Source organism: Myotis brandtii, unplaced genomic scaffold (assembly GCF_000412655.1).
Source record: "Myotis brandtii unplaced genomic scaffold, ASM41265v1 scaffold250, whole genome shotgun sequence".
Lineage (NCBI taxonomy): Eukaryota > Metazoa > Chordata > Mammalia > Chiroptera > Vespertilionidae > Myotis > Myotis brandtii.
The window spans coordinates 5,550,098-5,572,381 of record NW_005359478.1 but is presented as its reverse complement, the minus strand read 5'-3'; the positions used below and the strand labels follow the sequence as shown (position 1 = coordinate 5,572,381).

Below are 22,284 nucleotides of genomic sequence, written 5' to 3'. Positions count from 1 at the left end.
CCAAGGGCTCCCAGACCGCGAGAGGGCCCAGGCTGGGCTTAGGGACCCCCCCCCCCCCCCCCCAGTGCACGAATTTCATGCATCGAGTCTCTAGTCTATAATAATAAACACATAATATGCTAATTAGACTGGATGTCTTTCCGGATGTCCTTCCAGATGACCTTCCAGACAAGCCGGGATTGCGAGGGCAGCCTGGGTCCCGGGTGCCAGAGGGAAGCCGCTGCCAGCAGCTGGGGGAAGGAAGGCCTACTCTTGCACGAATTTTGTGCATCGGACCTCTAGTTATGTATAACAGGATATTGTAAAATTTAAGTTACAAAATTTTTATTAAAACATTTCTTACATACCGTTATATTGGCTGGGCTGCAAAAATATTCGCAGTGGGCTGCATGCGGCCTGCGGGCCACGAGTTTGACATGCTTGCTGTACAGTCTTACGAACTTTTCCCCTCTTTCACCAGCTGCTGTGTCTGTTTTCCCCAAATTCATATGTTGAAATGTAATGCCCAATGCGATAGGTTAGGAGGTGGGGCCTTTGGGAGGTGGTTAGGACATGCGGGCAGAGCCCTCATGAATGGGATTAGGTTACCTCTGGCACCAGGTGAGGTTATGGTCATCTGGGAAGCAGGCTCTCACCAGACACCAGATCTGCTGGCACCACGATCTTGAACTTCCAAGCCTCCAAACAGAAAGAAAGAAATTTTTTTTTGCTTATAAGTTACCTGGTTTATAGTTTTTTTGTGATAGCAGCCCAAGCAGACTAAGACACCACTAAGACACCACCTCCTCTTTTCCAGCTTGACTTCTCCAAAGTCAATCCTGTCTTATAATTTTACATGTCAATTATACCTCAACCAGCTGGAAGCAAGAAAGGCAATCCTTATCCTTGGTGGAGCACTCTGTCACCCTCTACCACGACCTTCTGTATCCCTAACGTTAGGAAGAAGGAACCCCGCGTGCTTTGGGGGCAACCATAGTGCTAACAGCCTCGTCCTGTGTTCCATGGAATCTTTCACATGTTTGTCTCCCCTTGTGAATTGTGTGCTTTTTGTGGGTAGGGGTTTTGTCTTGTTTCTCTTCAGACCTAAAGAGCCGATAAGATAGTAAGTAATAGTTGAATGAATTCTCGTTGGGTGCTAACTGATTGGTAGAACTCACTGGTCTTCATTCATCAATAGAGCTTGGTCACCTTTATAAAAATGAGCCCCGAATCCCACTCTCCATACTGTCTGGCACCAGGTGAGGTTATGGTCATCTGGGAAGCAGGCTCTCACCAGACACCGGATCTGCTGGCACCACGATCTTGAACTTCCAAGCCTCCAAACAGAAAGAAAGAAATTTTTTTTTGCTTATAAGTTACCTGGTTTATAGTTTTTTTGTGATAGCAGCCCAAGCAGACTAAGACACCACCTCCCCTTTTCCATCTTGCCTCCAGCTTGACTTCTCCAAAGTCAATCCTGTCTTATAATTTTACATGTCAATTATACCTCCACACAGCTGGAAGCAAGAAAGGCAATCCTTATCCTTGGTGGAGCACTCTGTCACCCTCCACCACGAACTTCTGTATCCCTAACGTTAGGAAGAAGGAACCCCACGTGCTTTGGGGGCAACCATAGTGTTAATAACCTCATCCTGTGTTCCATGGAATCTTTCACATGTTTGTCTCCCCTTGTAAATTGTGTGCTTTTTGTGGGTAGGGGTTTTGTCTTCTCTTCAGACCTAAAGAGCCGATAAGATAGTGAGTAATAGTTGAATGAATTCTCGTTGGGTGCTAACTGATTGGTAGAACTCACTGGTCTTCATTCATCAATAGAGCTTGGTCACCTTTATAAAAATGAGCCCCGAATCCCACTCTCCATACTGTGCTGTGCCAGTGCCCCGCTCCACTCCCATTCCTCCAGCAGACAAGCTGCAAAAATAGGAGTCAAGGAGGAAACTGGGAGAGAGACACTCCCATTGAAAAGGAAGGAGTGATAGAAAATGTAAAAGGATGAATGAAAAAGTCAGAGGGGAGACAAGGCAGTGCTGAAAAGGGTTAGGGTTGAAGAAAGAAAAACAGAGTATATACATATATTTTTTATTTATTATTATTATTTTTTAATTTCTTTATTGGTTAAGGTATTACGACACATTTGTAATACCTTAACCAACAGAGTATATGTTTTTAAAAATTTAGGAGGAGGTTCTGTCTACATGGTCAATGGCCATTTCAGCTATTATGTCAGGTAAGGAAAATCAGTTAAGACAGTTGTTGGGAATGACACAGCTTGAGCAGTAAGCAGTGCAAGCTTCCGTGGAATTGGATCACTTAGCTGCTTCAGGATTGGGGGTGGGGATGGTGCAGGTAGCCAATCAGAATGAAAGTGAGTTGGCAAGAAACCAATAGGAATTGGGCATGGCAATGGCTTTCAGGGTGATATCAGTTGGCAGTACTGACCCTGGCAAACAGACGCAGAGCTGAGTGAGCCTTGCTCTTTGTGGTTTTTGACAGCCTCCCTCTGGTTTCAGTTCGGAACTGCTGAGCCTTGGCAGAAGATACCGCTGGTCTTGGTAGTTTTGGAGAACTTGATTTGAGAGAGATGCTGGAGTGACAGGTGGCGATAGCAGGATGTGAAGATGACAAGGCCCTGAAGACAGGTGAAGTGATTTGAAGATGTAGCATTTTGATTCTCATTTCTGGCCCACCCTCTGCTTCCAACGGGAATCATTGTGGTTTGTAGACCAGCTCTAGATATTTTTGGGGATACTTCAGGAACCTCCAGGCATTTTCAGGTTAAGACTAGCCACAAGGAAAAACAAAACAGAGTGAGTCCTTCTCAGGACCGCCATGCAGGCTCTGTGCCACACAAGGGAACCAGCGCACGGGGGTGGAGGCTGAAACCCAGGCTGTTTGTTGTTCAGATGCCAAGCCATGTGCCCTGGGGTCAGGAGAGGGGACTTCTTCTAATTCACTCAAAGACACCACATACTTTAGTTTTTTCCTTTGTTTTCGGGCTATGCATAGACCTCACCACCCCCACCTAACTGGTATGACTCAACTTTGACCTTGCTTCCCATTTGCCATTTTGGTTTTGGAGGGTCCTGGAGAGGAAAAGGGGCCATGGGATTGCAGTAGGAGAAGGGAATTCCAGAATGATTGGTACCCATGGAGGAAGTGCCCCTCACAGAGTTCAGTTCATCACATATTCAGGGAGAGCCTATTGTGTGCCATGAGCTGTGTCTACAGCCTTAAGAAAAATTAATATTCAGCCCTAGCCCTTGTGTGTCCAGAGGGGAAGGCAAACACATTACCATATCAAACAGTGGGAAGTGCAGAAATCCACACAAGCCCTCGCCTAGGGACACATAGCGTCTGCGAAGCTAACACTGCTGTCTGTTTCCTGCACAATGTCCCCGGGGCACATGCTGAAATGACCTCGGATCTGAGTGAGGGCCGATCTCTGGTGGAAAGAATGTGTGTGCGTGGGCTCCTGGCAAGTCTCACTTTCTCCTTTTTGCATATTACCACAGGTTGGTCTGTAGTCGCGCAAGTATCAGTAATAACTCACCTATGAATTCCTCAAGGAAGAACTGAAAAAGCGGTGGCAAAAATGAATTCTACCTTCTGGGGGGCAGGAAGTGGTCACACAGCAGATTTACTCTGTGGAAGGTCGGCTGACTACACTTTTGTGCATGGGTATTTTCCAATGCTTGTGTGTTTCATTACTGTTTTGGGAGGTAGGTAGCGGCTTTTATTTATTATTATTTTTAAAACATTTTTATTGATTTCAGAGAGGAAGGGAGAAGGAGAGGGAGAAACATCAATGATGAGAGAAAATCATTGATCTGCTGCTTCCTGGAGGCCCCCTACTGGGGATCGAGTCTGCAACCCTGGCCTGTGCCCTTGACTGGAATCAAACCTGGGACCTTTCAGCCCACAGGCCGATGCTCTATCTACCGAGCCAAGCCAGCTAGGGCTAGGTAGCAGCTTTTAAATCTCATCTTTCCTCTGCCCTTTCAGCCTTTGTCAGTGCAGAAAGTATGCACAACTACATCAAAAGAAGGGTCCCATGCAATCATAAGATGTGAGTGAATGCTGTCAGTCTAGCTCCCTGTAACTACAGTAGCATCTACACTGTGTTCCTTTACTTGGTGACGTTGGCTGAACACAGTAGTGTGGTAGGCATAGGAGAAGAAGACAGCCCTTAACCTTAGGGAGCTCTCTCCTGGGGCAGTGGGCAAGCAGATCATCACAATGCAGTGTGCTCAGTGTAATAAAAGGCATGGTGGACCAACTCTATGCAGGAGGCCTTACACTGCCTGCCTACACCTGACCAAAATAGGCGGGATGAGGGGAGGGTAATTGGGGCAAATAGAACCTAGACATACAGTTCACAATTTGCATAGATGGAGTGGGAAGATGAACCACCCATCCCAACCCCTGCTGAGGAATTAGGAAAGGCTTCCCGGGGAAGGGCCTCTTAAACAGCGATTAAGAGTTCAGCAGGTATGGTGAGCGATATTCATGCACATAAAACAGCATTCAAAAATGCAGGTGCTTGGTTCCGCCATTCAATGCTAGTGATTAGAGAAGTTTCTAGTTCCCTTTAAAAATGTTTATTTGTGGAAAATGTCAGCCACTTTAAAATCCTTTTGGGATGGATGGAACTAAAGAGCATTATGCTAAGTGAAATAAGCCAGTCAGAGAAAGATAAATGTCACATGATCTCACTCATTTGTGGAATATAATGAACATAAACTGATGAACAAAAATAAAACCAGAGATACAGAAGCATCGAACAGACTGTACAACCCATGAGAGAAGGCAGGGGGGGGGGGGTGGGGGTGAGGGGGTAAGAGGTCAACCAAAGGACTTGTATGCATGCATATGAGCAAAACCAATGGACACAGACAGTAGGGGGGATGAGGGCTTGTGCTTGGGGGAGGGGGTGGCAGGGGAGAGGTCAATGGGGGGAAAAAGGAGATTCATGTAATACTTTAAACAATAAAGAATTTTTTAAAAAATCCTTTCTGGAACTAGGAAGACTATAAAGAAGCAAACAATGACTCAAACACACCTAAAAAACCTTCCATTTTACTCATTGTATTAGGTCTTTAAGATATTCACTAATGACCTGGTTCCCTGTTGCTACCAGGAGGTCCGGTGACCATGAATTTCATTAGTTCTAGATCTTCGATAAATCCAGAGATAAGTGCTCCAGCAGTAAAGGGCATTGCAGAAATAGTTTGAGGAACATATCTTTGTCTGGCCTTACAAGTAAGAAGCAGCCAATAATATTTACTGATTTGGCTTGACCTGCAGTTTCCACTGTCAATAAATGCAGGAGCTGGGATGCCAGTGAATGTCGCCTGAGGCACACATTAATTGGATTATAGTCTATATATTACGTCTGGAGGCAGTGAATCTTAGAGCGGAGTTTCAAGGCACGAAAATGCACACAGACAGAGTTAACAAGTATCTTTTGTTACTTACCCGGTGAAGGCAGTTTTCACTGTGGTTAGAACTCAGTTTAATAGTACTTCTGGCTTTTAGGAAAATTATAGAATCTATGTGGCTGTAGCTCAGGATGAGTAATTATTAATATATAGTGTACTCTGTAGATAGGGAGTTTGACTTTTCATAATTTCTCATCAGTAGATCCATAGGTAAGTGACACTGGGTGGGCAAATGGGAGGTTTTTGGCACTTCAGTATTTTCCAAATTCACCTGTAAGAGATACCTCATTATGTGTATCTTATATTTAAGAGGCAGCATTTGTAATGAAATGACATTCAGAGGAAGTTTTTTCCCCCCCTGTTAATTATTTATTCATAATTATATGATACTCAGAGTAACTTTAAAATTAAATAACTAGAGCGAGGGGATATGAAACCGGTTTGAAACTATATATGATGTCTAAATAACACATCCATTTATTTCTTTAGGATTCCTGAGGTCCTTTATAAAGAATTCTGAAGTCATTGTCTTAGCAGTTCTCTCTCTAACAGGATTTGTGATAGGACACCTGGCCTACAGTTTTATTCCCCCCCCCCCCCTGTTAATTATTTATTCATAATTATATGACACTCAGAGTAACTTTAAAATTAAATAACTAGAGCAAGGGGATATGAAACCGTTTTGAAACTATATATGATGTCTAAATAACACATCCATTTATTTCTTTAGGATTCCTGAGGTCCTTTATAAAGAATTCTGAAGTCATTGTCTTAGCAGTTCTCTCTCTAACAGGATTTGTGATAGGACACCTGGCCTACAGTTTTATTCAGGTGATGTATGTACCAGAAGCTAGAGAGTAAATAAAAGAACAGAGACACAAAACAAGGTCCACTCCCACCCATCCTGAATGTATGGATTTTTTTTTATGTGAACAGCTACTGAAAAACAATCATCTGGTAGTAACGTCTTTAAAAATGAAATACTATTCAGTAAAGGAGACATACATTAGAGGTGCTTGAGAAAAAGCACCGATCTGTAAGTGTGGACAATGTGATTGCATTCTTGGGTTCTTCATCATCTTCCTTTGGAGCCCTGCCCTGGCTCCTGCCCTGGACATAGACTGGCTTCTTCCGGGCTGTTGTCTTCAACACCTGTGGAGACTCTGGTTATAAAAAGCAGCAGCTATGACGAAGCATGGTTCCTCTTTTCTAACTGCCAGCTTCATGTGTAACATAGTATAATAGAAATACATATGACACACATCGTATACAATATAGATACACTGAAAGATTTTTAAATCCTGAGCAAATGTTTGTGCAAGGGTTTTTTCCCCGCTCTTAATGCAAATTAGAATAGGAGACTCTGGTTATAAAAAGCAGCAGCTATGACGAAGCATGGTTCCTCTTTTCTAACTGCCAGCTTCATGTGTAACATAGTATAATAGAAATACATATGACACACATCGTATACAATATAGATACACTGAAAGATTTTTAAATCCTGAGCAAATGTTTGTGCAAGGGTTTTTCCCCCGCTCTTAATGCAAATTAGAATAAATCTCTAATAAAAAATACTTATTTGTGAACCACCTAAAATCATCTCAGACATCACCAATGGTAGTGGTTTCGCTTTTGAAAACACTGATTACTTAAATAAGCAATATGCATGCAGGCCAAGCCCACACAATTCTCCGCTGAATAGGGTAACACATATAACAGATCAAGAAATCTCTCCCCTGGGCTTCCAGGACTGGCCTTGCAGATCATCCCTCATAAATTGCAAATTGGATTATCCTAAAATATGTTGATTGACATACCTTCAACCCAATTTCTAATACTTCAAAATGGCAGCAAACTAATTTGTTTGCTTTTGTTGATTTAGATGCACCAAGTTGTCTATACTCTTCTAAGAACTCCAAGTTTTTCACTTTATTGTTATGTTTCACCTTTAATTATATTTATGGCTGCCTTGGACGTGGACTTTTATATCCTCAAGAATGTGCTTTGGCAGGTAAGAACAAATTTTTAAAAGAAGTTATAGTCGCCCAGCCAGCATGGCTCAGTGGTTGAGTGTTGACCTATGAACCAGGAGGTCACAGTTCGATTCCCAGTCAAGGGCACATGACTGGGTTGTGGCCCCATCCCCAGTGTGGGGCGTGCAGAAGGCAGCCTATCAGTGATTCTCTTTCATCATTAATGTTTTTATCTCTCTCTCCCTCTCCCTTCCTCTCTGAAATCAATAAAAATATATAAATAAATACAAATAAAAGAAATTATGGTCAATTCTTATTCATGTTGACAGAGAATATGATTATCTGTAAAGAAAGGTACTAAGTCACAAATCCCACTTTTAGTTGTTGTGCCTTCTTCATTTTGCAGAACCAGTAATTAGAGAGAGTTGAGGGGAGGGAGAAGGGATGACTATTTGCTGAGTGACCACTGTGATTGAGTAAATATCATCTCTATTTGACGTATAAACAGACTGTGGTTCAGAGGTCACAAACCAGGTTGATAAATGGCAGAACCTGGATTCTAATTTCACAGCTGACTTAATCTCAACTGTATCTGTAGATACAGCTTTTGTTGCTAAGATTGTTTTTTTTGTGTGTGCCTTCTTTTTTTCTTAACCATACTTGCCAGACTAATTTATTTTTCCTTTCAAATAACATTTTATTTTCTTTGGTTTGGTTTTGATCCCCTCCCCTAACATCTTGAGTTAGATAGTAGTTGTTTGATTTTTAGCTTACTTATTTTTTGTACTTTGTACATTTAAGGTTTTAAATTTTCCTATAACTACTCTTTTAGTGTAATCCCACATGATTTGATTATTAGTATTTTTATTATCATACAAATCCTACCTAAGTTTTATTATACTTTTTCCTTAACTGGTTAATCATTTTGAAATTATTTAAAAATTTCCAAATATGGCTTTTTATTATGATTTCTTTCCCCACAGTGCAGCCAGAGAATGTGCTTTGTATATCAACTCTTGTGATTTGTGGAGATTTGCTTTGCGGCCTAGTACCTGATCACTTTTCCAAAATGTTCTGTTTGTTTTCCAAAAATGTATATTCTTTAATTGTTGAGTACAGGGTCTGAATTTATTCAGTAGATTGTTTTGTTACTTATGAAGTTTGGTATGGTAATCAAATATCACTCAGCAACAAAAAAATAACAACAATTGACAGGAACAACATAGAAGAATTTCAAATGCTAGAGAAAGAAACCCAGACTCAAAGGCCACATGCTGTACAATTCCATTCATACGCCTTCCTTCTAGTAATGGCAACACTATAGGTTTGGAGACCAGATCATTGGTTTCCAGGGACTGGGGATGAGGGAAGAAATTGACTACAAAGCAGTGTGGGATATTTTTGAGAGTGATGGATCTGGTTTATTTTTAAAAAAGATTTTTTAAAATTGATTGTAGAGAGAGGAAGAAGGAGAGAGAGAGAAAAACATTAATCGGTTGCCTCTTGCACATGCTCGGACTGGGGACCAAACCTGAAACCTAGGTAGGTGCCTTGACCAGGAACTGAACCCGCCACCATTGTCCCAGGTGCCCGGGACAATGCTCCAACCAATTGTGCCACCCGGCCAGGGCTCTGCTCTGTTTTTAACTGTGGTCATGGCTAAGTGACTGCATGCAGTTGTCAAAACTCATGTAACAGTATCCCCAAAAGAATGAATTTTACTGTTTTTGAATTAAAGATAAAATTTTAAAAATCAAAGGAAATAGATTTGGCTTTATTTCTCCCAGATAGTGTTTGTACTCTGCAGTGAGCACGCTTTCCCTTTGCTTTTTCTCACGCTCTCTTCTCTTCTCAATCAAGTTGATTCACTTTTCTTTATATGTTTTTTGTCTCTTCTATTTCCATTCTATTTCTGTTGCTGAGGCAGCCACTGCCAATTGCCTATTTGATATGCATTATCCCTTTCCCCTAACTAACAGGAACTTACTACTGTTTGTTTGGTATGGTAGTGGGCCCACTGTAAATACCACATTATCTAGCATCTCTGACATATGTGGTAGCCTTAGAAGAGTTTGGCCATTGGAATGTACTATACAGAGGTTTGCTAAATAAGGTTTCTTCTAGAACAGCTGTGGGCAAACTACAGCCCGCGGGCCGGATCCGGCCCATTTGAAATGAATAAAACTAAAAAAAAAAAAAAAGACCGTACCCTTTTATGTAATGATGTTTACTTTGAATTTATATTAGTTCACACAAACACTCCATCCATGCTTTTGTTCCGGCCCTCCGGTCCAGTTTAAGAACCCGTTGTGGCCCTCAAGTCAAAAAGTTTGCCCACCCCTGTTCTAGAATGTCCTTAACCAGGGACCCCGGTCAGCTGGCATGTACTTTTGGCCCTTTGCTGTCCTTCTCTTTCTACCTGGAGCCCAGCAGATGGTGATACCGAGGAAACCAGGAAATGTTTTACACAGCCACAGGAGAAGTTTGCATTCCATTTTAAGATCATCATTTTGATGTTGAGAAATCTTGAGCTGGAAGAACAACAAGAAATATTGGGGAATTGATCTTTTCACAATAAGATAGACTCTCACTTGTTTGGAAGGGATGGTTTCTTTGAGGTGGGTAAACTAGATTACCTTTTGAAGTGATCTTCCAGAGGAATTATATAAAATACTAGAGGCCCAGTGCACAAATTCATGGACGGCTGGGGTCCTTCGGCCTGGCTGGCAGTCGGGGCCAGTCGGGGCCGATGGAGGCTGGCCAGCCAGGGAGGGACCTCGGGAGGGCTCCAGGGTGTGTCCGGCCCTCTTGCCCAGTCCCAGTCGGCCAGACCCTAGCAGCAAACTAACCTACCGGTCAGAGTGTCTGCCCCCTGGTGGTCAGTGCGCATCATAGCAACTGGTTGGGTGGTCCAATGAACGGTCAACTGATCAGTCGGACACTTAGCATATTATGCTTTCATTATATAGGATGTAACCAGCCCTAGCTAGTTGCTCAATGGTTAGAGTGTTGGCCCATGGACTGAGGGGCCAGGGGTTCAATTCCAGTCAAAGGTATGTGTCTTGGTTGCAGGTTTGATCCCTGGCCCCAGTCGGGGTGTGTGCAGGAGGCAGCCAGTAGATATGTCTCTCTCATGTCAATGTCTCTCTCTCTCTCTGTCTCTCCCCCTTCCTTCTACCCTCTCTAGAAATCAATGGAAAATATATCCTCTGGTGAGGATTAACAATAACAACAAAAAATATGTAACCAAGATCTGATTCTTACGTAAGTACATGAAGTCATGCCATTTTTAGATGTTGAAACTAATACTATGTAATGAATTGGTTCCACAGGTCTTATTAACTGGATTTATTAGCTTCTCTACGGCATTCATCATAGTTGGATATGTGGTTATAAAATTCAATAAGGCTTCGTGGGATCTGCAATGCTGCCTGCTCTTCAGCATGACCCTTGGCATCATAGACCCTATTCACTCTGTGAATACACTAAAAACGATCGGTATGTAGGATGTACTGCTCTCTGATATCTTGAAGAAACAATGATAAATTATCTGCTTCTGATTATATTTTTCTTGCACAAATTGTGCATCCAGTGGAGTAGATGTTTATGCTGCTATTCTTGGGGCCTTGGTTGACTTGAAGGGCACAATGCAAATAAGGCCATTCAGGATCTGGGTTAAATAACACCAATTCTAATCTCAAAGGATTTTTTTTCCCCAAAAAGAAGGTGATAAAAATTAGCATTCTTATATCGTTCTACTGAATTCTAAGCTATAGAGATTGTGCTTTATGTCACTGAAATGTTTTCAAGGCCTCGCTACCTCTTGTTGGAACTCCATTTTGGATGAGCTAGCCTTGGGCAGGAGGCTGTGGTTGATTTAAAGGAAACGGGGTAAGAATATAGTCTGGTAACTATGTTATTCAACACAAGCATCCCATCTTATCTTATTTGATAAAAGATGATTTCACACTGAAATATCTCCCTTTCGTCACATTTTATTAACTCAGCAATACAAACATGAAATGGTTAGATGCTATGGTTTTGGTTTCGGACTCAGAAATATGTCCCTAACCAATTTTCAGGCAGTGGTTCTATTTTGTGGAAATATATTGCCTTATGATTGGAGTGGGAGGCCTCCAAGCTTTCTAGCAAGTGATATTCCCATTTTTACACCCATTTATCCCTACAGTTGGGAAAACATAGTAGGTTTTAAGACACTTGTGATGGTAATATTCTAAATTCTCAAAGAATCTGGTCCTGCCGAACCGGTTTGGCTCAGTGGATAGAGCGTCGGCCTGCGGACTCAAGGGTCCCAGGTTCAATTCCGGTCAAGGGCATGTACCTTGGTTGCGGGCACATCCCCAGTGCGGGGTGTGCAGGAGGCAGCTGATCAATGCTTCTCTCTCATCGATGTTTCTAGCTCTCTATCCCTCTCCTTTCTTCTCTGTAAAAAAATCAATAAAATATATTTTAAAAAAAAGAATCTGGTCCTGTCCTCTTTTCTTTCTCTTTATTTTCCAAGTACAATTTTTTTCTATCTTTTCTTCATCTGTCCTTCTCTTTTAGTCATTGGCATTTCCCCCTTGTTTTACTCAACTCCTTCTCTTCCTGCTCCCTTTTTTGCAGTCTCTTGACTCTAAGTGGCTATAATAAACTATATACTATAATTACTTATTGCAGCTTCCACACTAAGAAATGTTTTCAGCAAAGGAGTAGAATAGAAAGTCTTCTATTTCTTGAAAAGAAAACTAGCAAAAGTATTTGGCTTTAGTTGGTATTTTCTTTGTGTCAAAAATGCTCAGGTGGTACATGGGTTCTGTATCCAAGAACCTTTTTTCCTAGTACGACAAATTTGCCTATTCTGGCCATGTCATATAAATCAAACCATTTCATATAAATCAAACCAATGTGTGATTTTTGTGTCTGGCTTCTTTCACTTAGTGTAATGTTTATAAGGTTCATCCATAGCTACAAACATGTATCAGTCAGAACTTCATTCCTTTTGGTGGCTGAATGATATTCCATTGTAGGGAGAGACCACAGATGTTTATCCATTCATCAGCTGATGGACTGTAGGTTGTTTCTACTTTTTTTTATTATTATGAGTAATGCTGCTGTGAACATTCATGTACAGATTTTTGTGTGGACACATGCTTTCAATTCTCTTCAATGCATGTATAAGAGTGGAATAGCTGGGTTGCATGTTGTACTTATTTTAAGACGTGATTCTCTTGAGTCGAATTATTCATGTTCACTCAAGCCAAATGTAGTGTCCTGAGAAGTGTCTTGTGTCAGTCTGAAGCTCAAACCTGGCTTGAGTCCATGGACACTTCAAGGAGCACCATGGCTGTGTCCCTTTGCCATTAGAGATATAGAAGGCACAGTGGAGGAATTAAAAACTGGTGACTGCCCTAACTGGTTTGGCTCAGTGGATAGAGCGTCAGCCTGTGGACTGAAGGGTCCCAGGTTCGATTCCGGTCAAAGGGCATGTACCTTGGTTGCGGGCACATCCCCGGTGGGGGGCGTGCAGGAGGCGGCTGATCGATGTTTCTGGCTCTCTATCTCCCTTCCTCTCTGTAAAAAAAATCAATAAAATATATTTAAAAAAAAACAACAAAAAACTGGTGACTGTGACTGTCTTACAGACCTATCCCAGGCATGGCTGCCTTCTTTTGTTTCTAGCATATGCTTTCTCTTCTGTCTTTGTGTTTCCTGTGCAAGAGCATCATTTTCATGGACCATATTTCCTTTTCCAGGCATTTCCAAAATGTATACTGATATCATCCGAGGAGAATCCATGATCATCTGTGGTGTCACAAGCATTTTTTTTGGAATTCTTCGGAACAACTTAGTTAACATGTTCGTGTTTAGGGGTAGGAACATTTTTTTTTTGGTCTGTATATTTTCTTAAAATTGTGCTTACCAGGTTCATACTGAAATTAAAACACATTCAAGATGTCTTTACCTCTTTTTCTATACTTACTCTTGGGCCAATTAAAACAGTATATCAGGCAACAAGAAAATAACTACAGGCCATCTCGGTCTTTTCTTGGACACTAGGGGGGAAAGAATGTTAAATTTTTTCATCTCCCTCAATATGCATGTACACATGTACATGTGTGGGTGCACACCCACACACAAACACACACATTTTCCCGCCTGGCTCAGATTTCCTTCTTTCCTGGATCAACCCAGATCTCAGAGGCTGGATGTGAAGACCTGGCGTGGCGCTGGTGAAAGCAGAATGGCTCAGGGCAGTACCGGAGTGTCAGGTCCTTGAAGTGCTAATAGTCAGATTCATGTGATTCCAGTTCACTGGGCTGTGGAGCACATGGTCTCGCGAGGTTTCCAGATATGGTCATAGCAGAGTAGAAAGGGAAAACAATCACAGCATGAAGAAGCAAAAGGCATCCATCCTCCTGAAATGTAGGAAGAGAGAGGGCTAGGAGGAGAAAGAAATGCTGGGGATACAGAGGCGTTGGTAGTGCTTCCTGACAGGCACTTAGGATGGGGCAATCTTTGTTGTTTAGAACTGCCCATGGCATTGCCTGAAAGCTGCTGACCAACTGTCACTACTGTCCCCAGTTATTGTGACTTTAGGAAATTTCCCTCTCTAGTTCTCAGATGCCACCCGGGCTGGGGGCAGGGGCCACAAAGGGACTGCAGGTTGGTGAGGGTCCTGGACAAGGTTTGCTTGGCCCTGACATAGTTTGTAAAACATTTGAATTTGGATGGACATTCAGGTATCTTTTGGATGGACATTCACTTTCCAGCTTGTCATAGGCTTTTCACAGAATTCTCCCAGACTGGCTCCTGGGGGCTGTCCTTGGATGAACAAACCTCAGGCTGCAGAGGGCGAGGGAATATCTCCAGAGAGTCTCTCTCGTCAGCCTTTCATGGGAAACTCCCATCTGCTGAAGATCAAGGTCTCCACTCAAAAAATGAGCAAACTGAAGTGGGTAGACCCAAATGCCATCAACAAAAGAAACAAAAGTTATAGTTCAACTTTGTTTTTTCTCATTTTCTTTTCTTTTTAGAGCTCCATGTACTCCTGGACTTTATCTTCCACATTTTCGGGAGCATACTAGTTGGTTATTGGAGTGCGAGAATCATTCAGTTCATTCTGACCGACCTATTTAGCAACACGCTGACTAGCATCATTCTTTGTGTTTCAATGGTGTACATGACTTTCTACATTGGTAAGGCAGAACCAAATACAAAAAGTGCTGTCCTCAGTGTGAACTTCACACATCTCTATTTTCCCTTGAATCCAGTTGCCTTTTTCCCAGCCACTTCCCCCTTGTGTGGCTCTTCTGTGCATCTTGTCATCTTATCTTCCTGCCACCTCCAGCTCTGCCCTGGTCTCTCTTAACATCCCCTTAATTTCAACTCCTTGTCCCTTCCCTCCACATTCTCTGTGTGGTGACTCTCTTATGCTTTCTGAGCCCCACCGTTGGACCTTACATTTAGTCATCAGCAGTCCCTGCAGAGGAATCAGCTCTGTGCGATTCCTGCTCTGACCCTCAGCAACCCACCTCTCAAAGGAGAACTTTGGGGGAGGTGCTCAAGTCTTTAATTCCACAAGCACCAGACCCATGGGGACTGTAGAAGTGGCGCCCCTCACCTGAAGCGAGAGGACAGGAAAGGAGAGGGAGGAATCAGGCACGTGTGTGTCTGACAGAGTGGAGTAATCACATTGGCACACCTCCCACCATCACCTGCCAGCCTAGTCCAGTGAGAATGGGAGAGTTTCCTAGTATACTGGCCTCACCCAGGTCACCCGTCCCGGAGAGCCATAGCGACTCTGGTGACACAGGCAAATTCGGCTGCCCTCGCTCACTTCACACAGCGGGACAGACTCCATGCACAAACGGCCTCGGTATTAAGAGGATCATTAGTATCCTGTTACCTAAACACGACTTCCTCTACACAGAACAAGCGCCCCTGGGTGTTGCTCACTGTCCTGAATCAGTCAGTAAAACTTACAGAACACATTCACTGAAGGGGCATTTCCTTCAACTTCCTTCATTTTTCCCCTCCCCTGTGAATCTTTCACGCCCCCCCCCCCCTCCGTGAATCTTTTATGGATGCCTTAAATGTCTGAAGAAAGTATTTTTAATTTAATGTATCCAGTGTTTCCCCTAGACCAGTTCTTTGAGGTGGAGGCTGTCTCTCATTCCTCTTTATCCATTCTCTTTTCTATGTTCCCCCAGCCACGCCCAGTGCTTGCCATATGTCTATTAGTAATTGAACACATGCTGGTTGAATACACAAATGCTAGTCTGTGAAGAGCTTTGGAGTTAGGCAGATTGGAGTTCGAATCCCAGCTTCGCCATTTATTAGCTCGTGACTTTGGAATTTTTCTTAACCTCTCTAAACTTGAGTCAGGACCTGCAGCCACTTGGATCACAACCCCTAGGACACCCCTGAGGTGCTGGGCAGAGGCTGTTACACTATTTTTCTATTAGCCCTATCCTCAATACCATCTACACTCTCTTATGCTTTCTGAGCCCCACCGTTGGACCTTACATTTAGTCATCAGCAGTCCCTGCAGAGGAATCAGCTCTGTGCGATTCCTGCTCTGACCCTCAGCAACCCACCTCTCAAAGGAGAACTTTGGGGGAGGTGCTCAAGTCTTTAATTCCACAAGCACCAGACCCATGGGGACTGTAGAAGTGGCGCCCCTCACCTGAAGCGAGAGGACAGGAAAGGAGAGGGAGGAATCAGGCACGTGTGTGTCTGACAGAGTGGAGTAATCACATTGGCACACCTCCCACCATCACCTGCCAGCCTAGTCCAGTGAGAATGGGAGAGTTTCCTAGTATACTGGCCTCACCCAGGTCACCCGTCCCGGAGAGCCATAGCGACTCTGGTGACACAGGCAAATTCGGCTGCCCTCGCTCACTTCACACAGCGGGACAGACTCCATGCACAAACGGCCTCGGTATTAAGAGGATCATTAGTATCCTGTTACCTAAACACGACTTCCTCTACACAGAACAAGCGCCCCTGGGTGTTGCTCACTGTCCTGAATCAGTCAGTAAAACTTACAGAACACATTCACTGAAGGGGCATTTCCTTCAACTTCCTTCATTTTTCCCCTCCCCTGTGAATCTTTCACGCCCCCCCCCCCCTCCGTGAATCTTTTATGGATGCCTTAAATGTCTGAAGAAAGTATTTTTAATTTAATGTATCCAGTGTTTCCCCTAGACCAGTTCTTTGAGGTGGAGGCTGTCTCTCATTCCTCTTTATCCATTCTCTTTTCTATGTTCCCCCAGCCACGCCCAGTGCTTGCCATATGTCTATTAGTAATTGAACACATGCTGGTTGAATACACAAATGCTAGTCTGTGAAGAGCTTTGGAGTTAGGCAGATTGGAGTTCGAATCCCAGCTTCGCCATTTATTAGCTCGTGACTTTGGAATTTTTCTTAACCTCTCTAAACGAGTTAATTCCCTCATCTATAAAAGGGATACAGTAACACTGCCTTTGTAGGAGGATGGCAGGCAGCAATGAGATCGTGTGTGCCATGTGGCTCGCTCATGCTGGAGGGTTGGCGGTAGCTCTGACCTGTTTGAGAGCTGAGTGCACGCACCTCAGCCTTTAAAATACATTTAATAAATGTACATACTTGTATTAATGTAGGCATTCGTGCCATATATTCCTATAGCAATGGGATTACACTAAATAAGATGACATCAGTTTTAAGATAAAGTTGTTCAGTGGTTCCCTCCTTGCAGATGATCTCTCTAAGCAGTGACGGTTACTGAAAAAGACTATGATGAGCTTTAAAATCTAGTAATACTAATTATAGGAAATTGGAAATAAGAATTTGAGAGACATTTTCCCTATCATCACAGTTCCCAGCACAACTGGTTTTACTGCCTTTGTTACTTATATTAAATTCCGTTTAAAAGTATGTAAAAAGACATCCAAAGCGGATTTAAGGGATGAGATAAAACAAAGGAAAAATAAAATCCTGTTCAAATCAGTGAACGGTGTTGATTTACTCAGCAGTAAAGCCAGGCTGTAAAAACAGATAGCATAATAAGAATAATGATGACCATTTATTCATTCTCTTAAAAGTGCGCCGAGCACATTAGTGAAAAGTGCTCGGCGTACTTTTTTTTAATGCTCACGGCAGGTCTATGAGGTATTGTTCTCTTACAGATGCAGGATGGAGAAAGTGGGGCGGTCACCTTCCCAGAGCAACCAGCTCTGCCCTGCTCCAGAGCACTTCCTTTTCTTTCTTTCTGCCTGATGTTTATAAGGTTCCAGCTGAAGGCTCTACAGCAGTGATGGCGAACCTATGACATGCGTGACAGAGGTGACACGCGAACTCATTTTTTTGGTTGATTTTTCTTTGTTAAATGGCATTTAAATATATAAAATAAATATCAAAAATATAAGACTTTGTTTTACTATGGTTGCAAATATCAAAAAATTTCTATATGTGACACGGCACCAGAGTTAAGTTAGGGTTTTTCAAAATGCTGACACGCCGAGCTCAAAAGGTTCGCCATCACTGCTCTACAGCCTACAACTGTTGTCATTTATGGTATTCAAACGTCCTTTGTAGTTGCTTTTCCTAGACTATACTTACACAACTGTTTAGAGCCCAAGGAATGACAGTTCCAGGGGAGTCTGTATCATGCAAAAGAACTGCAGGCTTCAGGACCTGCAGCCACTTGGACCACAACCCCTAGGACACCCCTGAGGTGCTGGGCAGAGGCTGTTACACTATTTTTCTATTAGATCCTCAATGAATGACCATCTACAGCAGGGGTTGGCACTACAGCTTGTGGACCAAATATTCCTATTTTTGCACAGCCCATGAGCCAAGAATAGTTTTTACATTTTACAATGGTTAAAAAAAATCCTCAAAAGAAAAATACATTGTGGCATGGGAAAATGATTTCAAATTCAAGTTCCTGTGTCATGATTTATTGGACACTCACTCATTTACATGTTCCCTGTGGCAGTTTATGTACTACAACAGCTGAGTTGAGTAGTTTCAACAGGGACCACTTGGCCCACCAAGACTACATATCATCTGGTCATTTACAGAAGGGATACCCTTGAGCTACAGGATTAGGCCAATCCCTTGAAGCAACTTTCCAAGAAATATTACTCTTATGTTCCGCACCAGTCCTTTACTCAAGATAAAGTACCTCAATGTGCAGATTTGAATGCAACTAACTTTATTCATTTTTTTCTCCTAGTGGAATTTTTAAAATTGTCAGGGATGGTCGCTTTAATCACTGTAGGACTGAATTTAGATTCCTTAAGCTTTAAACCGAGGATGGAGATAATAATAACTAAGTAAGTCTCCTATTTTGTGCTTGGTATAGATCTCATAGAAATTTAGTGCTTAAGTGGCCCTGCACTTCCTGGATACTAATAAAACTCCCTTTTAATAACTTTTTTTCTACCTTTTCATTAAAAAAAAAAATCCTCACCAGAGGATATGTTTGCATGATTTTTAGAGAGAGAGAGGAAGAGAAAGAGAGAGAGAGAGAGAGAGAGAGAGAGAGAGAAACATCGATGTGAGAAACATCTATCAGTTATCTCTCCTATGCGCCCCAAATGGTGATTGAACCCACAACTTGGGCATATGCCCTGATTAGGAATCGAACTGTGACCTCCTGATTCATAGGTTGACGCTCAACCACTAAGCCATGCCAGCTGGGCAAGATTTATTTTTTTAATGTAAAGACTATGCATTGTTCTGAAATTATAGCCTTCCTACCTTTTTGGTATTTAAAATGTTCTTTCTTTTATGAAAGTCCTGTGATAAAAGATTGTACTTTTTTAACAGCTCTAGTTGGCAAATTTTTTAAATTGGCTTTTAAAGTCCAGAAGCTTGGGAATAACTAATTCATAAAACATATACTTTTTGTCTGAATTTGGACAGTTTCTGAGCTCAGTTGTGCTGTTTGTCAGCATCATTATAAATTATTCTCTTGATTTAATTGTTTATTCTTTCACCTATTCAACCAATCATTGTTTAATGCAGTGGTTCTCAACCTTCTGGCCCTTTAAATACAGTTCCTCATGTTGTGACCCAACCATAAAATTATTTTCGTTGCTACTTCATAACTGTAATGTTGCTACTGTTATGAATCGTAATGTAAATATCTGATATGCAGGATGGTCTTAGGCGACCCCCGTGAAAGAGTCGTTCGACCTGCAAATGGGTCTCGACCCACAGGTTGAGAACCGCTGGTTTAATGTCTGCTATGACCCGAACATTGTACCTTAGGTCTGGGCTATGAAAATAAGTCCTTCTCAGAAGACACTCATTGTTAAGTGGTGGTTGTGTTGATGTAAGAAACTAATATAAGTGAAAATAATTATATGTTCATTGGGATCCTACTATATATAAGGTATGTATTTTTAAGGTCCTGTAGAGACATTTTAAAAAGTATTCTACTCAGTTATTTCTTCATTTCTAAATTTTCAGAAAATTAAGCATTGGGATTTGCAGTCCCACTCATACCCTTCCCTTCTAGTTCTTTTAAAAAATATATTTGTATTGATTTCAGAGAGGAAGGAAGAGGGAGAGAGATAGAAACATCAATGTTGAGAGAGACACATTGATTGGTTGCCTTCTGCATGCACCCCAACCAGGGCCGGGTATCAAGCCTGCAACCTAGGTACGTGCGCTCTTGACTGGAATCGAATCTGGGACCCCTCAGTCTGCAGGCCGACGCTCTATCCACTGAGCCAGACTGGCTAGGGCCCTTCTAGGAGTTCTGAATCAACTGAGTCAAAAGATTGGATTCAGACAGAGAACCAGACTGTCTGCTTAATTGGAGTAAAGCTGGATCAGAGCACAGGGCTTATACCTGCAGCTAACAGGAGGCTCCCTAAGTGTGGAAACTGAGACTCACCTACAGGGAGGCTGCTCTCCCTGTAGGTGGGTCTCACCCAGTCAGCTGAAGGGGAAAGGCCCACCAGAGGGTCCAAGAGGAGGTGAGATCTGAGATCTGCCTGTAGAGGTCCGACCTGGCCCTGACCCCAGGCGTGTCACCACATGGACACAGCCCAGCCCCAGGCCCTAACCTCTGTGCTCTGGTCTACTCAGTAAGAGTCCTTGAAGGTGGGTGGGGCCGCACGTAGGTTTTTGGAAAGCAATCTGGGTGATCCTTACTGCTCTTCTCTGCTTACAAATGGTGTAGGTCATGGGCACTGGAGGGATTCAGAGGAGAATCACCTCCAGAGACAGTGCTTAGCATGGTTTTGTGAAGAACACAGAAGTAGAGTTAGCGGTGCAGGAAGTTAGGAATTCAGTAGAAGCGGACAGGAGACCCTCAAGGTAAGGCTCTTCCATGCGGATCGCAAAGGAAGAAGTTATGCAGTGGGCATGGAGGTGGGTCCAGTCAGCTCTCACAAAGTCAAGGTGACCCAGGTGTGGCTGTGGCAGGCCCCCAGTTGATATGCTGCCAGCTGATCTCAGCAAAACTGCCACAGCACTGACCTGAGGGTGGGGCAGGGGGTCGGTATCCTTATCTTTCTGCCTTGCTTTTATTACGTTGCCGAGAGAGGTGGCCCATGGGTGTTGGTGTGATGAGGGCCACGGGGAACATGGAACTGGGCGGTTCCAGTTCCCACAGATACCTTTGATGCTGCTTGTGACAGTGACAGAGGCAAGGAGCTCTTCCAAGACAAGCGTGGCAGATACATGACACCTGCTGCTTTGTGAGAAGGAAGCTATTTAAAAAACACGTTACTTAAACATGATTTCCTTTCCATTCACCCTAGGTTCTTAATAATGTTTACATCTGTGTTCCAACAATTAATATACACTTTCTTTGGCATTGTAATTGGATGTGGAGAAAACAACTATTTTAAGTTTAACACACTAAATTTCACGTTGGTCTTATTTATCACAATGAACTTTGTAAGGTAAGAATTGTGTTTTAAAGTTCGCTTCCTGGTCTTCCAAGCTCATAATTACAATTGGGAAGCAGTGGGTTCCAGCACAAAAAAAGCTCTGGATGTGCAGCCGGGAAGCCTGTATCGTGGTCAAGGTCCTGGCAATAGCTTGCTGAGCCACGAGGGGTGTGGGTGTCTATTCACTGGTCAAGATTCCACCTGTAACAGGAGAAGGGGCAGGGCAGAACAGCAGCATCCGCATAACCCATGAGCTTGGTAGGAATGCAAATTGATGGGCCCATCCCAATCATCATCCAGAGTTGAATCTCTGGAGATGAGATTCAGGAAGCTGTTTCAACATGCTTGTTAAAAGTTTGAGCATCACTGGACCAGATTAATGGCTCCTAACGTTTTCGTTGACTTTCACCATCACTTATTATCACCATAGCTAGGATAAAGCCATTTATTAAGCAGTTACCATGTACATTAGGCCACTAATTTGAATACAATCCAATGAGGTAGGTGTTACTTCATCATTTCACAGATGACACAGAGAGGTTAAAAACTTGCTCAGAGTCACCCAACTGGTAAAGGCAGAGTTGGGATTTAAACTTGACCCCCACAAGCATGCTTATTCTAGACTGCCATGTCCCACTCATGGTCGTCCACTCCTGGTAGTCGTGTCTACCATAACAATGTATGACAGTGTCTTTGAAACATTGTTATTTCCATTCAGGATAGGCCTGGCCAAGGGTACTCACTTTACAGGATGTTCTCTTGGAATGTGGCTTCTTCATGCCACTCACATAGTCACTGTCACTCAGAAGGTAGTGGATACAGCTCACCTTTCTCCACCTTTCTCTCATGTACAAGTGGAGAGTGGTCAGAGAGTTGAGGAAAGACACATGGCTTTTTGCACATTGTCTCAGCTACATATCCATGATCTCATTTCGTCTTCCTTACAGCACTCGGAGATATGAACTATTATCTCTGTTTTAT

At 42.8% G+C, this 22,284-nt stretch overlaps 2 protein-coding genes across 2 annotated transcripts in view; one reads left to right on the top strand and one right to left on the bottom strand.

Annotated features, from left to right (window-relative positions):
* LOC106726336 overlaps positions 1 to 740 on the bottom strand; it is a 10,616-nt gene extending 9,876 nt beyond the window's left edge. Inside the window, exon 1 of the mRNA XM_014540895.1 lies at positions 589 to 740. Coding sequence (XP_014396381.1) covers positions 589 to 616 — 28 coding nt within the window. The 5' untranslated portion in view covers positions 617 to 740. The remainder of the gene's footprint in view (positions 1 to 588) is intronic.
* Positions 741 to 3,589: 2,849 nt separating this feature from the next.
* SLC9C2 (solute carrier family 9, member C2 (putative)) overlaps positions 3,590 to 22,284 on the top strand; it is a 48,193-nt gene continuing 29,498 nt past the window's right edge. The window contains exons 1-8 of the mRNA XM_005867730.2: positions 3,590 to 3,716; positions 6,166 to 6,266; positions 7,318 to 7,446; positions 10,741 to 10,906; positions 13,165 to 13,281; positions 14,446 to 14,607; positions 18,630 to 18,729; positions 21,172 to 21,315. Coding sequence (XP_005867792.1) covers positions 3,590 to 3,716; positions 6,166 to 6,266; positions 7,318 to 7,446; positions 10,741 to 10,906; positions 13,165 to 13,281; positions 14,446 to 14,607; positions 18,630 to 18,729; positions 21,172 to 21,315 — 1,046 coding nt within the window. The remainder of the gene's footprint in view (positions 3,717 to 6,165; positions 6,267 to 7,317; positions 7,447 to 10,740; positions 10,907 to 13,164; positions 13,282 to 14,445; positions 14,608 to 18,629; positions 18,730 to 21,171; positions 21,316 to 22,284) is intronic.